Raw genomic sequence first — 23,285 nt, forward strand, 5'->3', positions numbered from 1 at the left:
TCCCTCAGTCTTATCTAGTCTTATCTAGTCTCATCCTGATTTATTCTCAGAGTGAGGTCATCATGGCGTACCTCCCTTCCCTCAGTCTTATCTAGTCTTATCTAGTCTCAACCTGATTTAGTCTCAGGGTAAAGTCATCATGGCGTACCTCTACCTCCTTCCCTCAGTCTCATCTACTCTCATCCTGATTTAGTCTCAGGGTGAGGTCATCATGGCGTACCTCTACCTCCCTACCTTCAGTCTTATCTAGCCTCATCCTGATTTAGTCTCAGGGTGAGGTCATCATGGCGTACCTCTACCTCCCTTCCCTCAGTCTTATCTAGTCTCATCTAGTCTCATCCTGATTTAGTCTCAGGGTGAGGTCATCATGGCGTTCCTCTACCTCCTTCCTTCAGTCTTATCTAGTCTTATATAGTCTCATCCTGATTTAGTCTCAGGGTGAGGTCATCATGGCGTACCTCTACCTCCTTCCCTCAGTCTTATCTAGTCTCATCTAGTCTCATCCTGATTTAGTCTCAGGTTGATGTCATCATGGCGTACCTCTACCTCCCTTCCCTCAGTCTTATCTAGTCTTATCTAGTCTCATCCTGATTTAGTCTCAGGGTGAGGTCATCATGGCGTTCCTCTACCTCCTTCCCTCAGTCTTATCTAGTCTCATCTAGTCTCATCCTGATTTAGTCTCAGGTTTAGGTCATCATGGCGTACCTCTACCTCCCTTCCCTCAGTCTTATCTAGTCTTATCTAGTCTCATCCTGATTTAGTCTCAGGGTGAGGTCATCATGGCATACCTCTACCTCCTTCCCTCAGTCTTATCTAGTCTCATCTAGTCTCATCCTGATTTAGTCTCAGGGTGAGGTCATCATGGCGTACCTCTACCTCCTTCCCTCAGTCTTATCTAGTCTTATCTAGTCTCATCCTGATTTAGTCTCAGGGTGAGGTCATCATGGCATACCTCTACCTCCTTCCCTCAGTCTTATCTAGTCTCATCTAGTCTCATCCTGATTTAGTCTCAGGGTGAGGTCATCATGGCGTACCTCTACCTCCTTCCCTCAGTCTCATCTAGTCTCATCTAGTCTCATCCCGATTTAGTCTCAGGTTGAGGTCATCATGGCATACCTTTACCTCCTTCCCTCAGTCTTATCTAGTCTTATCTAGTCTCATCCTGATTTAGTCTCAGGGTGAGGTCATCATGGCGTACCTCTACCTCCTTCCCTCAGTCTTATCTAGTCTTATCTAGTCTCATCCTGATTTAGTCTCAGGGTGAGGTCATCATGACGTACCTCTACCTCCCTTCCCTCAATCTTATCTAGTCTTATCTAGCCTCATCCTGATTTAGTCTCAGGTTGAGGTCATCATGGCGTTCCTCTACCTCCCTTCCCTCAGTCTAATCTAGTCTTATCTAGTCTCATCCTGATTTAGTCTCAGGGTGAGGTCATCATGGCATACCTCTACCTCCTTCCCTCAGTCTCATCTACTCTCATCCTGATTTAGTCTCAGGGTGAGGTCATCATGGCATACCTCTACCTCCTTCCCTCAGTCTTATCTAGTCTCATCTAGTCTCATTCTGATTTAGTCTCAGGTTGAGGTCATCATGGCGTACCTCTACCTCCCTTCCCTCAGTCTTATCTAGTCTTATCTAGTCTCATCCTGATTTATTCTCAGAGTGAGGTCATCATGGCGTACCTCCCTTCCCTCAGTCTTATCTAGTCTTATCTAGTCTCAACCTGATTTAGTCTCAGGGTAAAGTCATCATGGCGTACCTCTACCTCCTTCCCTCAGTCTCATCTACTCTCATCCTGATTTAGTCTCAGGGTGAGGTCATCATGGCATACCTCTACCTCCTTCCCTCAGTCTTATCTAGTCTTATCTAGTCTCATCCTGATTTATTCTCAGAGTGAGGTCATCATGGCGTACCTCCCTTCCCTCAGTCTTATCTAGTCTTATCTAGTCTCAACCTGATTTAGTCTCAGGGTAAAGTCATCATGGCGTACCTCTACCTCCTTCCCTCAGTCTCATCTACTCTCATCCTGATTTAGTCTCAGGGTGAGGTCATCATGGCGTACCTCTACCTCCCTACCTTCAGTCTTATCTAGTCTCATCCTGATTTAGTCTCAGGGTGAGGTCATCATGGCGTTCCTCTACCTCCTTCCTTCAGTCTTATCTAGTCTTAAATAGTCTCATCCTGATTTAGTCTCAGGGTGAGGTCATCATGGCGTACCTCTACCTCCTTCCCTCAGTCTTATCTAGTCTTATCTAGTCTCATCCTGATTTAGTCTCAGGGTGAGGTCATCATGGCATACCTCAACCTCCTTCCCTCAGTCTCATCTACTCTCATCCTGATTTAGTCTCAGGGTGAGGTCATCATGGCGTTCCTCTACCTCCTTCCTTCAGTCTTATCTAGTCTTAAATAGTCTCATCCTGATTTAGTCTCAGGGTGAGGTCATCATGGCGTACCTCTACTTCCCTTCCATCAGTCCTATCTCATCTAGTCTCATCCTGATTTAGTCTCAGGGTGAGGTCATCATGGTGTACCTCTACCTCCTTCCCTCAGTCTTATCTCGTCTTATCTAGTCTCATCCTGATTTAGTCTCAGGGTAGGTCATCATGGCGTACCTCTACCTCCTTCCCTCAGTCTTATCTCGTCTTATCTAGTCTCATCCTGATTTAGTCTCAGGGTAAGTCATCATGGCGTACCTCTACCTCCTTCCCTCAGTCTCATCTACTCTCATCCTGATTTAGTCTCAGGGTGAGGTCATCATGGCATACCTCTACCTCCTTCCCTCAGTCTTATCTAGTCTTATCTAGTCTCATCCTGATTTATTCTCAGAGTGAGGTCATCATGGCGTACCTCCCTTCCCTCAGTCTTATCTAGTCTTATCTAGTCTCAACCTGATTTAGTCTCAGGGTAAAGTCATCATGGCGTACCTCTACCTCCTTCCCTCAGTCTCATCTACTCTCATCCTGATTTAGTCTCAGGGTGAGGTCATCATGGCGTACCTCTACCTCCCTACTTTCAGTCTTATCTAGTCTCATCCTGATTTAGTCTCAGGGTGAGGTCATCATGGCGTTCCTCTACCTCCTTCCTTCAGTCTTATCTAGTCTTAAATAGTCTCATCCTGATTTAGTCTCAGGGTGAGGTCATCATGGCGTACCTCTACCTCCTTCCCTCAGTCTTATCTAGTCTTATCTAGTCTCATCCTGATTTAGTCTCAGGGTGAGGTCATCATGGCATACCTCTACCTCCTTCCCTCAGTCTCATCTACTCTCATCCTGATTTAGTCTCAGGGTGAGGTCATCATGGCGTTCCTCTACCTCCTTCCTTCAGTCTTATCTAGTCTTAAATAGTCTCATCCTGATTTAGTCTCAGGGTGAGGTCATCATGGCGTACCTCTACTTCCCTTCCATCAGTCCTATCTCATCTAGTCTCATCCTGATTTAGTCTCAGGGTGAGGTCATCATGGTGTACCTCTACCTCCTTCCCTCAGTCTTATCTCGTCTTATCTAGTCTCATCCTGATTTAGTCTCAGGTTGAGGTCATCATGGCGTACCTCTACCTCCTTCCCTCAGTCTTATCTAGTCTCATCTAGTCTCATCCTGATTTAGTATCAGGGTGAGGTCATCATGGCGTACCTCTACCTCCTTCCCTCAGTCTTTAGTCTCATCTAGTCTCATCCTGATTTAGTCTCAGGGTGAGGTCATCATGGCATACCTCTACCTCCTTCCCTCAATCTTATCTAGTCTTATCTAGCCTCACCCTGATTTAGTCTCAAGTTGAGGTCATCATGGTGTCCCTCTACCTCCCTTCCCTCAGACTTATCTAGTCTCATCTAGTCTCATCCTGATTTAGTCTCAGGGTGAGGTCATCATGGCATACCTCTACCTCCTTCCCTCAGTCTCATCTACTCTCATCCTGATTTAGTCTCAGGGTGAGGTCATCATGGCGTTCCTCTACCTCCTTCCCTCAGTCTTATCTAGTCTCATCTAGTCTCATCCTGATTTAGTCTCAGGGTGAGGTCATCATGGCATACCTCTACCTCCTTCCCTCAATCTTATCTAGTCTTATCTAGCCTCATCCTGATTTAGTCTCAGGTTGAGGTCATCATGGCGTTCCTCTACCTCCCTTCCCTCAGTCTAATCTAGTCTTATCTAGTCTCATCCTGATTTAGTCTCAGGGTGAGGTCATCATGGCATACCTCTACCTCCTTCCCTCAGTCTCATCTACTCTCATCCTGATTTAGTCTCAGGGTGAGGTCATCATGGCGTTTCTCTACCTCCTTCCCTCAGTCTTATCTAGTGTCATCTAGTCTCATCCTGATTTAGTCTCAGGTTGAGGTCATCATGGCGTACCTCTACCTCCCTTCCCTCAGTCTTATCTAGTCTTATCTAGTCTCATCCTGATTTATTCTCAGAGTGAGGTCATCATGGCGTACCTCCCTTCCCTCAGTCTTATCTAGTCTTATCTAGTCTCAACCTGATTTAGTCTCAGGGTAAGGTCATCATTGCGTACCTCTACCTCCTTCCCTCAGTCTCATCTACTCTCATCCTGATTTAGTGTCAGGGTGAGGTCATCATGGCATACCTCTACCTCCTTCCCTCAGTCTTATCTAGTCTTATCTAGTCTCATCCTGATTTATTCTCAGAGTGAGGTCATCATGCCGTACCTCCCTTCCCTCAGTCTTATCTAGTCTTATCTATTCTCATCCTGATTTAGTTTCAGGGTAAGGTCATCATGGCGTACCTCTACCTTCCCTCAGTCTCATCTACTCTCATCCTGATTTAGTCTCAGGGTGAGGTCATCATGGCGTACCTCTGCCTCCCTACCTTCAGTCTTATCTAGCCTCATCCTGATTTAGTCTCAGGGTGAGGTCATCATGGCGTTCCTCTACCTCCCTTCCCTCAGTCTTATCTAGTCTCATCTAGTCTCATCCTGATTTAGTCTCAGGGTGAGGTCATCATGGCGTACCTCTACCTCCTTCCTTCAGTCTTATCTAGTCTTATCTAGTCTCATCCTGATTTAGTCTCAGGGTGAGGTCATCATGGTGTACCTCTACCTCCTTCCCTCAGTCTTATTTAGTCTTATCTAGTCTCATCCTGATTTAGTCTCAGGGTGAGGTCATCATGGCGTACCTCTACCTCCTTCCCTCAGTCTTATCTAGTCTCATCTAGTCTCATCCTGATTTAGTCTCAGGGTGAGGTCATCATGGCGTACCACTACCTCCTTCCCTCAGCCTTATCTAGTCTCATCTACTCTCATCCTGATTTAGTCTCAGGGTAAGGTCATCATGGCGTACCTCTACCTCCCTTCCCTCAGTCTCATCTAAACTCATCCTGATTTAGTCTTAGGGTGAGGTCATCATGGCGTACCTCTACCTTCTTCCCTCAGTCTCATCTAGTCTCATCCTGATTTAGTCTCAGGGTAAGTTCATAATGGCGTACCTCTACCTCCCTTCCCTCAGTCTTATCTAGTCTCATCTAGTCTCATCCTGATTTAGTCTCAGGGTGAGGTCATCATGGCGTTCCTCTACCTCGTTCCCTCAGTCTTATCTAGTCTTATCTAGTCTCATCCTGATTTAGTCTCAGGGTGAGGTCATCATGGCATAACTCTACCTCCTTCCCTCAGTCTCATCTACTCTCATCCTGATTTAGTCTCAGGGTGAGGTCATCATGGCATTCCTCTACCTTGTTCCCTCAGTCTTACCTAGTCTTATCTAGTCTCATCCTGATTTAGTCTCAGGGTGAGGTCATCATGGCGTACCTCTACCTCCCTTCCATCAGTCTTATCTAGTCTCATCTAGTCTCATCCTGATTTAGTCTCAGTGCGAGGTCATCATGGCGTACCTCTACCTCCTTCCCTCAGTCTTATCTCGTCTTATCTAGTCTCATCCTGATTTAGTCTCAGGGTGAGGTCATCATGGCATACCTCTACCTCCCTTCCCTCAGTCTCATCTAGTCTTATCTAGTCTCATCCTGATTTAGTCTCAGGGTGAGGTCATCATGGCGTACCTTTACCTCCTTCCCTCAGTCTTATCTAGTCTTATCTAGTCTCATCCTTATTTATTCTCAGGTTGAGGTCATCATGGCGTACCTCCCTTCCCTCAGTCTTATCTAGTCTTATCTAGTCTCATCCTGATTTAGTCTCAGGGTAAGGTCACCATGGCGTACCTCTACCTCCTTCCCTCAGTCTTATCTAGTCTCATCTAGTCTCATCCTGATTTAGTCTCAGGGTGAGGTCATCATGGCGTACCTCTACCTCCTTCCCTCAGCCTTATCTAGTCTCATCTACTCTCATCCTGATTTAGTCTCAGGGTAAGGTCATCATGGCGTACCTCTACCTCCCTTCCCTCAGTCTCATCTAAACTCATCCTGATTTAGTCTTAGGGTGAGGTCATCATGGCGTACCTCTACCTTCTTCCCTCAGTCTCATCTAGTCTCATCCTGATTTAGTCTCAGGGTAAGTTCATCATGGCGTACCTCTACCTCCCTTCCCTCAGTCTTATCTAGTCTCATCTAGTCTCATCCTGATTTTGTCTCAGGGTGAGGTCATCATGGCGTTCCTCTACCTCGTTCCCTCAGTCTTATCTAGTCTTATCTAGTCTCATCCTGATTTAGTCTCAGGGTGAGGTCATCATGGCATAACTCTACCTCCTTCCCTCAGTCTCATCTACTCTCATCCTGATTTAGTCTCAGGGTGAGGTCATCATGGCATTCCTCTACCTTGTTCCCTCAGTCTTACCTAGTCTTATCTAGTCTCATCCGGATTTAGTCTCAGGGTGAGGTCATCATGGCGTACCTCTACCTCCCTTCCATCAGTCTTATCTAGTCTCATCTAGTCTCATCCTGATTTAGTCTCAGGGCGAGGTCATCATGGCGTACCTCTACCTCCTTCCCTCAGTCTTATCTCGTCTTATCTAGTCTCATCCTGATTTAGTCTCAGGGTGAGGTCATCATGGCATACCTCTACCTCCCTTCCCTCAGTCTCATCTAGTCTTATCTAGTCTCATCCTGATTTAGTCTCAGGGTGAGGTCATCATGGCGTACCTTTACCTCCTTCCCTCAGTCTTATCTAGTCTTATCTAGTCTCATCCTTATTTATTCTCAGGTTGAGGTCATCATGGCATACCTCTACCTCCCTTCCCTCAGTCTTATCTAGTCTTATCTAGTCTCATCCTGATTTAGTCTCAGGGTAAGGTCACCATGGCGTACCTCTACCTCCTTCCCTCAGTCTCATCTACTCTCATCCTGATTTAGTCTCAGGGTGAGGTCATCATGGCGTTCCTCTACCTCCTTCCCTCAGTCTTATCTAGTCTCATCTAGTCTCATCCTGATTTAGTCTCAGGGTGAGGTCATCATGGCATACCTCTACCTCCTTCCCTCAATCTTATCTAGTCTTATCTAGCCTCATCCTGATTTAGTCTCAGGTTGAGGTCATCATGGCGTTCCTCTACCTCCCTTCCCTCAGTCTAATCTAGTCTTATCTAGTCTCATCCTGATTTAGTCTCAGGGTGAGGTCATCATGGCATACCTCTACCTCCTTCCCTCAGTCTCATCTACTCTCATCCTGATTTAGTCTCAGGGTGAGGTCATCATGGCGTTTCTCTACCTCCTTCCCTCAGTCTTATCTAGTGTCATCTAGTCTCATCCTGATTTAGTCTCAGGTTGAGGTCATCATGGCGTACCTCTACCTCCCTTCCATCAGTCTTATCTAGTCTCATCTACTCTCATCCTGATTTAGTCTCAGGGTGAGGTCATCATGGCATTCCTCTACCTTGTTCCCTCAGTCTTACCTAGTCTTATCTAGTCTCATCCGGATTTAGTCTCAGGGTGAGGTCATCATGGCGTACCACTACCTCCTTCCCTCAGCCTTATCTAGTCTCATCTACTCTCATCCTGATTTAGTCTCAGGGTAAGGTCATCATGGCGTACCTCTACCTCCCTTCCCTCAGTCTCATCTAAACTCATCCTGATTTAGTCTTAGGGTGAGGTCATCATGGCGTACCTCTACCTTCTTCCCTCAGTCTCATCTAGTCTCATCCTGATTTAGTCTCAGGGTAAGTTCATAATGGCGTACCTCTACCTCCCTTCCCTCAGTCTTATCTAGTCTCATCTAGTCTCATCCTGATTTAGTCTCAGGGTGAGGTCATCATGGCGTTCCTCTACCTCGTTCCCTCAGTCTTATCTAGTCTTATCTAGTCTCATCCTGATTTAGTCTCAGGGTGAGGTCATCATGGCATAACTCTACCTCCTTCCCTCAGTCTCATCTACTCTCATCCTGATTTAGTCTCAGGGTGAGGTCATCATGGCATTCCTCTACCTTGTTCCCTCAGTCTTACCTAGTCTTATCTAGTCTCATCCTGATTTAGTCTCAGGGTGAGGTCATCATGGCGTACCTCTACCTCCCTTCCATCAGTCTTATCTAGTCTCATCTAGTCTCATCCTGATTTAGTCTCAGTGCGAGGTCATCATGGCGTACCTCTACCTCCTTCCCTCAGTCTTATCTCGTCTTATCTAGTCTCATCCTGATTTAGTCTCAGGGTGAGGTCATCATGGCATACCTCTACCTCCCTTCCCTCAGTCTCATCTAGTCTTATCTAGTCTCATCCTGATTTAGTCTCAGGGTGAGGTCATCATGGCGTACCTTTACCTCCTTCCCTCAGTCTTATCTAGTCTTATCTAGTCTCATCCTTATTTATTCTCAGGTTGAGGTCATCATGGCGTACCTCCCTTCCCTCAGTCTTATCTAGTCTTATCTAGTCTCATCCTGATTTAGTCTCAGGGTAAGGTCACCATGGCGTACCTCTACCTCCTTCCCTCAGTCTTATCTAGTCTCATCTAGTCTCATCCTGATTTAGTCTCAGGGTGAGGTCATCATGGCGTACCTCTACCTCCTTCCCTCAGCCTTATCTAGTCTCATCTACTCTCATCCTGATTTAGTCTCAGGGTAAGGTCATCATGGCGTACCTCTACCTCCCTTCCCTCAGTCTCATCTAAACTCATCCTGATTTAGTCTTAGGGTGAGGTCATCATGGCGTACCTCTACCTTCTTCCCTCAGTCTCATCTAGTCTCATCCTGATTTAGTCTCAGGGTAAGTTCATCATGGCGTACCTCTACCTCCCTTCCCTCAGTCTTATCTAGTCTCATCTAGTCTCATCCTGATTTTGTCTCAGGGTGAGGTCATCATGGCGTTCCTCTACCTCGTTCCCTCAGTCTTATCTAGTCTTATCTAGTCTCATCCTGATTTAGTCTCAGGGTGAGGTCATCATGGCATAACTCTACCTCCTTCCCTCAGTCTCATCTACTCTCATCCTGATTTAGTCTCAGGGTGAGGTCATCATGGCATTCCTCTACCTTGTTCCCTCAGTCTTACCTAGTCTTATCTAGTCTCATCCGGATTTAGTCTCAGGGTGAGGTCATCATGGCGTACCTCTACCTCCCTTCCATCAGTCTTATCTAGTCTCATCTAGTCTCATCCTGATTTAGTCTCAGGGCGAGGTCATCATGGCGTACCTCTACCTCCTTCCCTCAGTCTTATCTCGTCTTATCTAGTCTCATCCTGATTTAGTCTCAGGGTGAGGTCATCATGGCATACCTCTACCTCCCTTCCCTCAGTCTCATCTAGTCTTATCTAGTCTCATCCTGATTTAGTCTCAGGGTGAGGTCATCATGGCGTACCTTTACCTCCTTCCCTCAGTCTTATCTAGTCTTATCTAGTCTCATCCTTATTTATTCTCAGGTTGAGGTCATCATGGCATACCTCTACCTCCCTTCCCTCAGTCTTATCTAGTCTTATCTAGTCTCATCCTGATTTAGTCTCAGGGTAAGGTCACCATGGCGTACCTCTACCTCCTTCCCTCAGTCTCATCTACTCTCATCCTGATTTAGTCTCAGGGTGAGGTCATCATGGCGTTCCTCTACCTCCTTCCCTCAGTCTTATCTAGTCTCATCTAGTCTCATCCTGATTTAGTCTCAGGGTGAGGTCATCATGGCATACCTCTACCTCCTTCCCTCAATCTTATCTAGTCTTATCTAGCCTCATCCTGATTTAGTCTCAGGTTGAGGTCATCATGGCGTTCCTCTACCTCCCTTCCCTCAGTCTAATCTAGTCTTATCTAGTCTCATCCTGATTTAGTCTCAGGGTGAGGTCATCATGGCATACCTCTACCTCCTTCCCTCAGTCTCATCTACTCTCATCCTGATTTAGTCTCAGGGTGAGGTCATCATGGCGTTTCTCTACCTCCTTCCCTCAGTCTTATCTAGTGTCATCTAGTCTCATCCTGATTTAGTCTCAGGTTGAGGTCATCATGGCGTACCTCTACCTCCCTTCCATCAGTCTTATCTAGTCTCATCTACTCTCATCCTGATTTAGTCTCAGGGTGAGGTCATCATGGCATTCCTCTACCTTGTTCCCTCAGTCTTACCTAGTCTTATCTAGTCTCATCCGGATTTAGTCTCAGGGTGAGGTCATCATGGCGTACCTCTACCTCCCTTCCATCAGTCTTATCTAGTCTCATCTAGTCTCATCCTGATTTAGTCTCAGGGCGAGGTCATCATGGCGTACCTCTACCTCCTTCCCTCAGTCTTATCTCGTCTTATCTAGTCTCATCCTGATTTAGTCTCAGGGTGAGGTCATCATGGCATACCTCTACCTCCCTTCCCTCAGTCTCATCTAGTCTTATCTAGTCTCATCCTGATTTAGTCTCAGGGTGAGGTCATCATGGCGTACCTTTACCTCCTTCCCTCAGTCTTATCTAGTCTTATCTAGTCTCATCCTTATTTATTCTCAGGTTGAGGTCATCATGGCGTACCTCCCTTCCCTCAGTCTTATCTAGTCTTATCTAGTCTCATCCTGATTTAGTCTCAGGGTAAGGTCACCATGGCGTACCTCTACCTCCTTCCCTCAGTCTCATCTACTCTCATCCTGATTTAGTCTCAGGGTGAGGTCATCATGGCGTTCCTCTACCTCCTTCCCTCAGTCTTATCTAGTCTCATCTAGTCTCATCCTGATTTAGTCTCAGGGTGAGGTCATCATGGCATACCTCTACCTCCTTCCCTCAATCTTATCTAGTCTTATCTAGCCTCATCCTGATTTAGTCTCAGGTTGAGGTCATCATGGCGTTCCTCTACCTCCCTTCCCTCAGTCTAATCTAGTCTTATCTAGTCTCATCCTGATTTAGTCTCAGGGTGAGGTCATCATGGCATACCTCTACCTCCTTCCCTCAGTCTCATCTACTCTCATCCTGATTTAGTCTCAGGGTGAGGTCATCATGGCGTTTCTCTACCTCCTTCCCTCAGTCTTATCTAGTGTCATCTAGTCTCATCCTGATTTAGTCTCAGGTTGAGGTCATCATGGCGTACCTCTACCTCCCTTCCCTCAGTCTTATCTAGTCTTATCTAGTCTCATCCTGATTTATTCTCAGAGTGAGGTCATCATGGCGTACCTCCCTTCCCTCAGTCTTATCTAGTCTTATCTAGTCTCAACCTGATTTAGTCTCAGGGTAAGGTCATCATTGCGTACCTCTACCTCCTTCCCTCAGTCTCATCTACTCTCATCCTGATTTAGTGTCAGGGTGAGGTCATCATGGCATACCTCTACCTCCTTCCCTCAGTCTTATCTAGTCTTATCTAGTCTCATCCTGATTTATTCTCAGAGTGAGGTCATCATGCCGTACCTCCCTTCCCTCAGTCTTATCTAGTCTTATCTATTCTCATCCTGATTTAGTTTCAGGGTAAGGTCATCATGGCGTACCTCTACCTCCTTCCCTCAGTCTCATCTACTCTCATCCTGATTTAGTCTCAGGGTGAGGTCATCATGGCGTACCTCTGCCTCCCTACCTTCAGTCTTATCTAGCCTCATCCTGATTTAGTCTCAGGGTGAGGTCATCATGGCGTTCCTCTACCTCCCTTCCCTCAGTCTTATCTAGTCTCATCTAGTCTCATCCTGATTTAGTCTCAGGGTGAGGTCATCATGGCGTACCTCTACCTCCTTCCTTCAGTCTTATCTAGTCTTATCTAGTCTCATCCTGATTTAGTCTCAGGGTGAGGTCATCATGGTGTACCTCTACCTCCTTCCCTCAGTCTAATCTAGTCTCATCTACTCTCATCCTGATTTAGTCTCAGGGTAAGGTCATCATGGCGTACCTCTACCTCCCTTCCCTCAGTCTCATCTAAACTCATCCTGATTTAGTCTTAGGGTGAGGTCATCATGGCGTACCTCTACCTTCTTCCCTCAGTCTCATCTAGTCTCATCCTGATTTAGTCTCAGGGTAAGTTCATCATGGCGTACCTCTACCTCCCTTCCCTCAGTCTTATCTAGTCTCATCTAGTCTCATCCTGATTTAGTCTCAGGGTGAGGTCATCATGGCGTTCCTCTACCTCGTTCCCTCAGTCTTATCTAGTCTTATCTAGTCTCATCCTGATTTAGTCTCAGGGTGAGGTCATCATGGCATAACTCTACCTCCTTCCCTCAGTCTCATCTACTCTCATCCTGATTTAGTCTCAGGGTGAGGTCATCATGGCATTCCTCTACCTTGTTCCCTCAGTCTTACCTAGTCTTATCTAGTCTCATCCTGATTTAGTCTCAGGGTGAGGTCATCATGGCGTACCTCTACCTCCCTTCCATCAGTCTTATCTAGTCTCATCTAGTCTCATCCTGATTTAGTCTCAGTGCGAGGTCATCATGGCGTACCTCTACCTCCTTCCCTCAGTCTTATCTCGTCTTATCTAGTCTCATCCTGATTTAGTCTCAGGGTGAGGTCATCATGGCATACCTCTACCTCCCTTCCCTCAGTCTCATCTAGTCTTATCTAGTCTCATCCTGATTTAGTCTCAGGGTGAGGTCATCATGGCGTACCTTTACCTCCTTCCCTCAGTCTTATCTAGTCTTATCTAGTCTCATCCTTATTTATTCTCAGGTTGAGGTCATCATGGCGTACCTCCCTTCCCTCAGTCTTATCTAGTCTTATCTAGTCTCATCCTGATTTAGTCTCAGGGTAAGGTCACCATGGCGTACCTCTACCTCCTTCCCTCAGTCTTATCTAGTCTCATCTAGTCTCATCCTGATTTAGTCTCAGGGTGAGGTCATCATGGCGTACCTCTACCTCCTTCCCTCAGCCTTATCTAGTCTCATCTACTCTCATCCTGATTTAGTCTCAGGGTAAGGTCATCATGGCGTACCTCTACCTCCCTTCCCTCAGTCTCATCTAAACTCATCCTGATTTAGTCTTAGGGTGAGGTCATCATGGCGTACCTCTACCTTCTTCCCTCAGTCTCATCTAGTCTCATCCTGATTTAGTCTCAGGGTAAGTTCATCATGGCGTACCTCTACCTCCCTTCCCTCAGTCTTATCTAGTCTCATCTAGTCTCATCCTGATTTTGTCTCAGGGTGAGGTCATCATGGCGTTCCTCTACCTCGTTCCCTCAGTCTTATCTAGTCTTATCTAGTCTCATCCTGATTTAGTCTCAGGGTGAGGTCATCATGGCATAACTCTACCTCCTTCCCTCAGTCTCATCTACTCTCATCCTGATTTAGTCTCAGGGTGAGGTCATCATGGCATTCCTCTACCTTGTTCCCTCAGTCTTACCTAGTCTTATCTAGTCTCATCCGGATTTAGTCTCAGGGTGAGGTCATCATGGCGTACCTCTACCTCCCTTCCATCAGTCTTATCTAGTCTCATCTAGTCTCATCCTGATTTAGTCTCAGGGCGAGGTCATCATGGCGTACCTCTACCTCCTTCCCTCAGTCTTATCTCGTCTTATCTAGTCTCATCCTGATTTAGTCTCAGGGTGAGGTCATCATGGCATACCTCTACCTCCCTTCCCTCAGTCTCATCTAGTCTTATCTAGTCTCATCCTGATTTAGTCTCAGGGTGAGGTCATCATGGCGTACCTTTACCTCCTTCCCTCAGTCTTATCTAGTCTTATCTAGTCTCATCCTTATTTATTCTCAGGTTGAGGTCATCATGGCGTACCTCCCTTCCCTCAGTCTTATCTAGTCTTATCTAGTCTCATCCTGATTTAGTTTCAGGGTAAGGTCACCATGGCGTACCTCTACCTCCTTCCCTCAGTCTCATCTACTCTCATCCTGATTTAGTCTCAGGGTGAGGTCATCATGGCGTACCTCTACCTCCCTACCTTCAGTCTTATCTAGCCTCATCCTGATTTAGTCTCATGGTGAGGTCATCATGGCGTACCTCTACCTCCCTTCCCTCAGTCTTATCTAGTCTCATCTAGTCTCATCCTGATTTAGTCTCAGGGTGAGGTCGTCATGGCGTTCCTCTACCTCCTTCCTTCAGTCTTATCTAGTCTTATCTAGTCTCATCCTGATTTAGTCTCAGGGTGAGGTCATCATGGCGTACCTCTACCTCCTTCCCTCAGTCTTATCTAGTCTCATCTAGTCTCATCCTGATTTAGTCTCAGGGTGAGGTCGTCATGGCGTACCTCTACCTCCCTTCCCTCAGTCTTATCTAGTCTTATCTAGTCTCATCCTGATTTAGTCTCAGGGTGAGGTCATCATGGCGTACCTCTACCTCCTTCCCTCAGTCTTATCTAGTCTCATCTAGTCTCATCCTGATTTAGTCTCAGGGTGAGGTCATCATGGCGTACCTCTACCTCCTTCCCTCAGTCTTATCTAGTCTCATCTACTCTCATCCTGATTTAGTCTCAGGGTGAGGTCATCATGGCGTACCTCTACCTCCCTTCCCTCAGTCTCATCTAAACTCATCCTGATTTAGTCTTAGGGTGAGGTCATCATGGCGTACCTCTACCTCCTTCCCTCAGTCTCATCTAGTCTCATCCTGATTTAGTCTCAGGGTAAGTTCATCATGGCGTACCTCTACCTCCTTCCCTCAGTCTCATCTAGTCTCATCCTGATTTAGTCTCAGGGTAAGTTCATCATGGCGTACCTCTACCTCCCTTCCCTCAGTCTTATCTAGTCTCATCTAGTCTCATCCTGATTTAGTCTCAGGGTGAGGTCATCATGGCGTACCTCTACCTCCTTCCCTCAGTCTCATCTAGTCTCATCCTGATTTAGTCTCAGGGTAAGTTCATCATGGCGTACCTCTACCTCCCTTCCCTCAGTCTTATCTAGTCTCATCTAGTCTCATCCTGATTTAGTCTCAGGGTGAGGTCATCATGGCGTTCCTCTACCTCGTTCCCTCAGTCTTATCTATTCTTATCTAGTCTCATCCTGATTTAGTCTCAGGGTGAGGTCATCATGGCGTACCTCTACCTCCCTACCTTCAGTCTTATCTAGCCTCATCCTGATTTAGTCTCATGGTGAGGTCATCATGGCGTACCTCTACCTCCCTTCCCTCAGTCTTATCTAGTCTCATCTAGTCTCATCCTGATTTAGTCTCAGGGTGAGGTCGTCATGGCGTTCCTCTACCTCCTTCCTTCAGTCTTATCTAGTCTTATCTAGTCTCATCCTGATTTAGTCTCAGGGTGAGGTCATCATGGCGTTCCTCTACCTCGTTCCCTCAGTCTTATCTATTCTTATCTAGTCTCATCCTGATTTAGTCTCAGGGTGAGGTCATCATGGCGTACCTCTACCTCCCTACCTTCAGTCTTATCTAGCCTCATCCTGATTTAGTCTCATGGTGAGGTCATCATGGCGTACCTCTACCTCCCTTCCCTCAGTCTTATCTAGTCTCATCTAGTCTCATCCTGATTTAGTCTCAGGGTGAGGTCGTCATGGCGTTCCTCTACCTCCTTCCTTCAGTCTTATCTAGTCTTATCTAGTCTCATCCTGATTTAGTCTCAGGGTGAGGTCATCATGGCGTACCTCTACCTCCTTCCCTCAGTCTTATCTAGTCTCATCTAGTCTCATCCTGATTTAGTCTCAGGGTGAGGTCGTCATGGCGTACCTCTACCTCCCTTCCCTCAGTCTTATCTAGTCTTATCTAGTCTCATCCTGATTTAGTCTCAGGGTGAGGTCATCATGGCGTACCTCTACCTCCTTCCCTCAGTCTTATCTAGTCTCATCTAGTCTCATCCTGATTTAGTCTCAGGGTGAGGTCATCATGGCGTACCTCTACCTCCTTCCCTCAGTCTTATCTAGTCTCATCTACTCTCATCCTGATTTAGTCTCAGGGTGAGGTCATCATGGCGTACCTCTACCTCCCTTCCCTCAGTCTCATCTAAACTCATCCTGATTTAGTCTTAGGGTGAGGTCATCATGGCGTACCTCTACCTCCTTCCCTCAGTCTCATCTAGTCTCATCCTGATTTAGTCTCAGGGTAAGTTCATCATGGCGTACCTCTACCTCCTTCCCTCAGTCTCATCTAGTCTCATCCTGATTTAGTCTCAGGGTAAGTTCATCATGGCGTACCTCTACCTCCCTTCCCTCAGTCTTATCTAGTCTCATCTAGTCTCATCCTGATTTAGTCTCAGGGTGAGGTCATCATGGCGTACCTCTACCTCCTTCCCTCAGTCTCATCTAGTCTCATCCTGATTTAGTCTCAGGGTAAGTTCATCATGGCGTACCTCTACCTCCCTTCCCTCAGTCTTATCTAGTCTCATCTAGTCTCATCCTGATTTAGTCTCAGGGTGAGGTCATCATGGCGTTCCTCTACCTCGTTCCCTCAGTCTTATCTATTCTTATCTAGTCTCATCCTGATTTAGTCTCAGGGTGAGGTCATCATGGCATAACTCTACCTCCTTCCCTCAGTCTCATCTACTCTCATCCTGATTTAGTCTCAGGGTGAGGTCATCATGGCATTCCTCTACCTTGTTCCCTAAGTCTTACCTAGTCTTATCTAGTCTCATCCTGATTTAGTCTCAGGGTGAGGTCATCATGGCGTACCTCTACCTCCCTTCCATCAGTCTTATCTAGTCTCATCTAGTCTCATCCTGATTTAGTCTCAGGGCGAGGTCATCATGGCGTACCTCTACCTCCTTCCCTCAGTCTTATCTCGTCTTATCTAGTCTCATCCTGATTTAGTCTCAGGGTGAGGTCATCATGGCATACCTCTACCTCCCTTCCCTCAGTCTCATCTAGTCTTATCTAGTCTCATCCTGATTTAGTCTCAGGGTGAGGTCATCATGGCGTACCTCTACCTCCTTCCCTCAGTCTTATCTAGTCTTATCTAGTCTCATCCTGATTTAGTCTCAGGGTGAGGTCATCATGGCATACCTCTACCTCCCTTCCATCAGTCCTATCTCATCTAGTCTCATCCTGATTTAGTCTCAGGGTGAGGTCATCATGGTGTACCTCTACCTCCTTCCCTCGGTCTTATCTCGTCTTATCTAGTCTCATCCTGATTTAGTCTCAGGGTGAGGTCATCATGGCGTACCTCTACCTCCTTCCCTCAGTCTTTAGTCTCATCTAGTCTCATCCTGATTTAGTCTCAGGGTGAGGTCATCATGACGTACCTCTACCTCCTTCCCTCAATCTCATCTAGTCTTATCTAGCCTCATCCTGATTTAGTCTCAGGTTGAGGTCATCATGGTGTTCCTCTACCTCCCTTCCCTCAGACTTATCTAGTCTCATCTAGTCTCATCCTGATTTAGTCTCAGGGTGAGGTCATCATGGCATACCTCTACCTCCTTCCCTCAATCTTATCTAGTCTTATCTAGCCTCATCCTGATTTAGTCTCAGGTTGAGGTCATCATGGCGTTCCTCTACCTCCCTTCCCTCAGTCTAATCTAGTCTTATCTAGTCTCATCCTGATTTAGTCTCAGGGTGAGGTCATCATGGCATACCTCTACCTCCTTCCCTCAGTCTCATCTACTCTCATCCTGATTTAGTCTCAGGGTGAGGTCATCATGGCGTTCCTCTACCTCCTTCCCTCAGTCTTATCTAGTCTCATCTAGTCTCATCCTGATTTAGTCTCAGGTTGAGGTCATCATGGCGTACCTCTACCTCCCTTCCCTCAGTCTTATCTAGTCTTATCTAGTCTCATCCTGATTTATTCTCAGAGTGAGGTCATCATGGCGTACTTCCCTTCCCTCAGTCTTATCTAGTCTTATCTAGTCTCATCCTGATTTAGTCTCAGGGTAAGGTCATCATGGCGTTCCTCTACCTCGTTCCCTCAGTCTTATCTAGTCTCATCTAGTCTCATCCTGATTTAGTCTCAGGGTGAGTTCATCATGGCGTTCCTCTACCTCGTTCCCTCAGTCTTATCTAGTCTTATCTAGTCTCATCCTGATTTAGTCTCAGGGTGAGGTCATCATGGCGTACCTCTACCTCCTTCCCTCAGTCTTATCTAGTCTTATCTAGTCTCATCCTGATTTAGTCTCAGGGTAAGGTCATCGTGGCGTAGCTCTACCTCCTTCCCTCAGTCTTACTGAGGTCTAATGTGGGATTCAGTCTGAAATATTCATGGTGTCACATTAACTTTGCAATATTTGCAATGGAAAACAGGCTGGGTACAACCTGAGCTACCAGCAACATTACAACCATTCTGCCTGGGCCTGACTGTGACACAGTTTCCGGGAGAGACGGAGGGAGGGAGGGAAAGGAAAGGGGGAGAGACAGAAGGAGAGGGAGAAAAGGGGAGAGAGAGAAGGAGAAAGACAGAGATAATGGTGGTCATTTATTCAGATGCTCTCTGTGAGTATATTGTGAGGGATGTCATTAAAGCCTAGCAGCAGGTGCTAACAGGGAGTATTGAACTGTAGTGTACTGTGTGTATGTGTGTTTGTATCCTAGGTGTGTGTGTGTTCATAGTGACGAGCGTAGTCAAGGGCATTCAAGGAGTGTGTGTGTCTGTAGTGCATGTCTGAGATCAGGAGCTGAGCCCACAGTAGCAATGTGTATTATTCATGTGGCACACACACACACACACATACACACACTCACACTCACACTCACATTCACATTCACACTCACACTCACACACACACACACACACACACACACACACACACACACACACACACACACACACACACACACACTCACACTCACACTCACACTCACATTCACATTCACACTCACACTCACACTCACACTCACACTCACACACACACAATCCTCAGCCTCAAGCTCTACCCCATCACCCCTAAAAAACAAACTCACAAAGATAAACACATACACACAAGCACGTCTTTACCCCCCTTACACACACTCACACCAACACACACAACAAACAGACAAATAGCTACACACAGGCTGACAGCATTTGTATTGATGACAGCGATGGGAACGAAGGAAGAGACAATACGGTAACAGGCTGTCAGAGAGAAAAAGCAATGGAGATAAAAATGGAGAGAGGGATGGGGGAGTTTACGGTTTATGATTAGAGTCTTCATTGATCCAACCACTGAGGCCGTCAATCCTGCTCACTGAACACAGAACGCCACAGAGAGAGAGAGAGAGAGAAGGGGAAAGAGGGGGGAGAGAGAACATGAGGGAGATGGAGCAGGGGAAAGAGGGGAGAGGGAGAGAAAGTAAGGGAAAGAGGGGGAGAGGGAGAGAGGGGAAGGGGAGAGAGACAGGAAGGGGGGCGAGAGGGAGAAAGAAAGAGGGGAAGGGGAGAGAGAGGGAGTAAGAGAGACGGGAAGGGGGCGAGAGGGAGAAAGAAAGAGTGGAAGGCGAGAGAGAGTAAGAGAGATGGGAAGGGGATAGAGAGATGGGAAGGGAAGGGAAGGGAGAGGGAGTAAGAGACTGGAAGGGGATAGAGCGGGAGAAAGAAAGAGGGGAAGAGGAGAGAGAGGGAGTAAGAGAGACGGGAAGGGGATAGAGAGGGAGAAAGAGAGAAGGGAAGGGGAGAGAGAGGGAGAAAGAGAGATGGGAAGGGAAGGGAGAGGGAGTAAGAGATGGGAAGGGGATAGAGAGAGAGAAAGAAAGAGGGGAAGGGGAGAGAGAGGGAGTAAGAGAGACGGGAAGGGGATAGAGAGGGAGAGAGAGTGAGGGGAAGGGGAGAGAGAGGGAGAGAGAGAGTTGTTGTGGTGTGTCTCCTGCAGCAGTATTTATCCTCCACTTTGTGTGGTATTGTGACAGCTCTGCCAAAACCAAGCCACTCCAGTGATATGACAACAACCTGAGAGGGGGTGGGAGTGGGGTGATGACAGGGGAAAGAGAAAGAGTCGGAGGAAAAGTGAGATAGAGGATGGGGAGGAGGAGAGAAATAGACAGTAGAGTAGAGAGAGAGAGCGATAGAGGGAGAGAGAGAGAGAGGGAGGGAGAGAGAGAGGGAGAGAGAGAGGGAGAGAGAGAGGGAGAGAGAGATAGAGGGAGAGATGGAGAGAGAGAGAGAGAGAGAGAGAGAGGGAGGGAGAGAGAGAGGGAGAGGAGAGAGGGAGAGAGAGAGGGAGAGAGAGATAGAGGGAGAGAGGGCGAGATAGAGGGAGGGAGAGAGGGAGAGATAGAGGGATAGAGAGATAGGGTGAGACAGTAAGACTGGTTGACTCGTTGACATGTCAGCTCCTGAGCCAGGGAGAGACTAGAGCTGTGCTGACATGTTCCAGCAGGCAGAGAGGAATACTGTCATGCCTCATAGACTCCCAGCTGTATACTGAACACCATGTTATCGAGCAGACTAACATACAGCTTCACCACAAGGCCTCCCCAATAAACAGTTTCAGCTATTTCCTTTGTTCTTGTTTTGTGTTGTTGTTGTTATAGAAAGCATTTGATGGACATGTCTGTGAACCAATTATTTATTTCTTTACAGGCAGCCTGGGGGCGGATACTGAAGAGCGGCTGGTGGAGCACCTGCTAAACCCCGCCCACTATAACAAACTGATCCGCCCAGCAACCAATGGCTCTGAGCTGGTGACGGTTCAGCTGATGGTGTCACTGGCTCAGCTCATCAGTGTGGTGAGTGTGTGTCTGTGTGTGTGTGGTGGCCCATGCTCTGTCTCTAACCCACCCACCTCGAACATAATAATGTCTCTAACCCACCCACCTCGAACATAATAATGTCTCTAACCCACCCACCTCAAACATAATAATGTCTCTAACCCACCCACCTCAAACATAATAATGTCTCTAACCCACCCACCTCAAACATAATAATGTCTCTAACCCACCCACCTCAAACATAATAATGTCTCTAACCCACCCACCTCGAACATAATAATGTCTCTAACCCACCCACCTCAAACATAATAATGTCTCTAACCCACCCACCTCGAACATAATAATGTCTCTAACCCACCCACCTCAAACATAATAATGTCTCTAACCCACCCACCTCAAACATAATAATGTCTCTAACCCACCCACCTCGAACATAATAATGTCTCTAACCCACCCACCTCGAACATAATAATGTCTCTAACCCACCCACCTCAAACATAATAATGTCTCTAACCCACCCACCTCAAACATAATAATGTCTCTAACCCACCCACCTCAAACATAATAATGTCTCTAACCCACCCACCTCGAACATAATAATGTCTCTAACCCACCCACCTCGAACATAATAATGTCTCTAACCCACCCACCTCGAACATAATAATGTCTCTAACCCACCCACCTCAAACATAATAATGTCTCTAACCCACCCACCTCAAACATAATAATGTCTCTAACCCACCCACCTCGAACATAATAATGTCTCTAACCCACCCACCTCAAACATAATAATGTCTCTAACCCACCCACCTCAAACATAATAATGTCTCTAACCCACCCACCTCAAACATAATAATGTCTCTAACCCACCCACCTCGAACATAATAATGTCTCTAACCCACCCACCTCAAACATAATAATGTCTCTAACCCACCCACCTCGAACATAATAATGTCTCTAACCCACCCACCTCGAACATAATAATGTCTCTAACCCACCCACCTCAAACATAATAATGTCTCTAACCCACCCACCTCAAACATAATAATGTCTCTAACCCACCCACCTCGAACATAATAATGTCTCTAACCCACCCACCTCGAACATAATAATGTCTCTAACCCACCCACCTCGAACATAATAATGTCTCTAACCCACCCACCTCAAACATAATAATGTCTCTAACCCACCCACCTCGAACATAATAATGTCTCTAACCCACCCACCTCAAACATAATAATGTCTCTAACCCACCCACCTCCAACATAATAATGTCTCTAACCCACCCACCTCGAACATAATAATGTCTCTAACCCACCACCTCAAACATAATAATGTCTCTAACCCACCCACCTCGAACATAATAATGTCTCTAACCCACCCACCTCCAACATAATAATGTCTCTAACCCACCACCTCAAACATAATAATGTCTCTAACCCACCCACCTCGAACATAATAATGTCTCTAACCCACCCACCTCAAACATAATAATGTCTCTAACCCACCCACCTCAAACATAATAATGTCTCTAACCCACCCACCTCGAACATAATAATGTCTCTAACCCACCCACCTCGAACATAATAATGTCTCTAACCCACCCACCTCGAACATAATAATGTCTCTAACCCACCCACCTCAAACATAATAATGTCTCTAACCCACCCACCTCGAACATAATAATGTCTCTAACCCACCCACCTCAAACATAATAATGTCTCTAACCCACCCACCTCGAACATAATAATGTCTCTAACCCACCCACCTCAAACATAATAATGTCTCTAACCCACCCACCTCGAACATAATAATGTCTCTAACCCACCCACCTCGAACATAATAATGTCTCTAACCCACCCACCTCGAACATAATAATGTCTCTAACCCACCCACCTCGAACATAATAATGTCTCTAACCCACCCACCTCAAACATAATAATGTCTCTAACCCACCCACCTCAAACATAATAATGTCTCTAACCCACCCACCTCGAACATAATAATGTCTCTAACCCACCCACCTCAAACATAATAATGTCTCTAACCCACCCACCTCGAACATAATAATGTCTCTAACCCACCCACCTCGAACATAATAATGTCTCTAACCCACCCACCTCAAACATAATAATGTCTCTAACCCACCCACCTCAAACATAATAATGTCTCTAACCCACCCACCTCGAACATAATAATGTCTCTAACCCACCCACCTCGAACATAATAATGTCTCTAACCCACCCACCTCGAACATAATAATGTCTCTAACCCACCCACCTCAAACATAATAATGTCTCTAACCCACCCACCTCGAACATAATAATGTCTCTAACCCACCCACCTCAAACATAATAATGTCTCTAACCCACCCACCTCCAACATAATAATGTCTCTAACCCACCCACCTCGAACATAATAATGTCTCTAACCCACCACCTCAAACATAATAATGTCTCTAACCCACCCACCTCGAACATAATAATGTCTCTAACCCACCCACCTCCAACATAATAATGTCTCTAACCCACCACCTCAAACATAATA

The 23,285-nt window shown here is 46.5% G+C and overlaps 1 protein-coding gene across 1 annotated transcript in view; it reads left to right on the top strand.

Annotated features, from left to right (window-relative positions):
* LOC129857087 (neuronal acetylcholine receptor subunit beta-2-like) overlaps window positions 1-23,285 on the top strand; it is a 133,326-nt gene that overhangs the window by 87,225 nt on the left and 22,816 nt on the right. Inside the window, exon 2 of the mRNA XM_055925011.1 lies at window positions 20,611-20,756. Within this exon, the coding sequence (XP_055780986.1) occupies window positions 20,611-20,756 (146 nt within the window). The remainder of the gene's footprint in view (window positions 1-20,610; window positions 20,757-23,285) is intronic.

This window comes from Salvelinus fontinalis, chromosome 6, assembly GCF_029448725.1.
Source record: "Salvelinus fontinalis isolate EN_2023a chromosome 6, ASM2944872v1, whole genome shotgun sequence".
NCBI lineage: Eukaryota > Metazoa > Chordata > Actinopteri > Salmoniformes > Salmonidae > Salvelinus > Salvelinus fontinalis.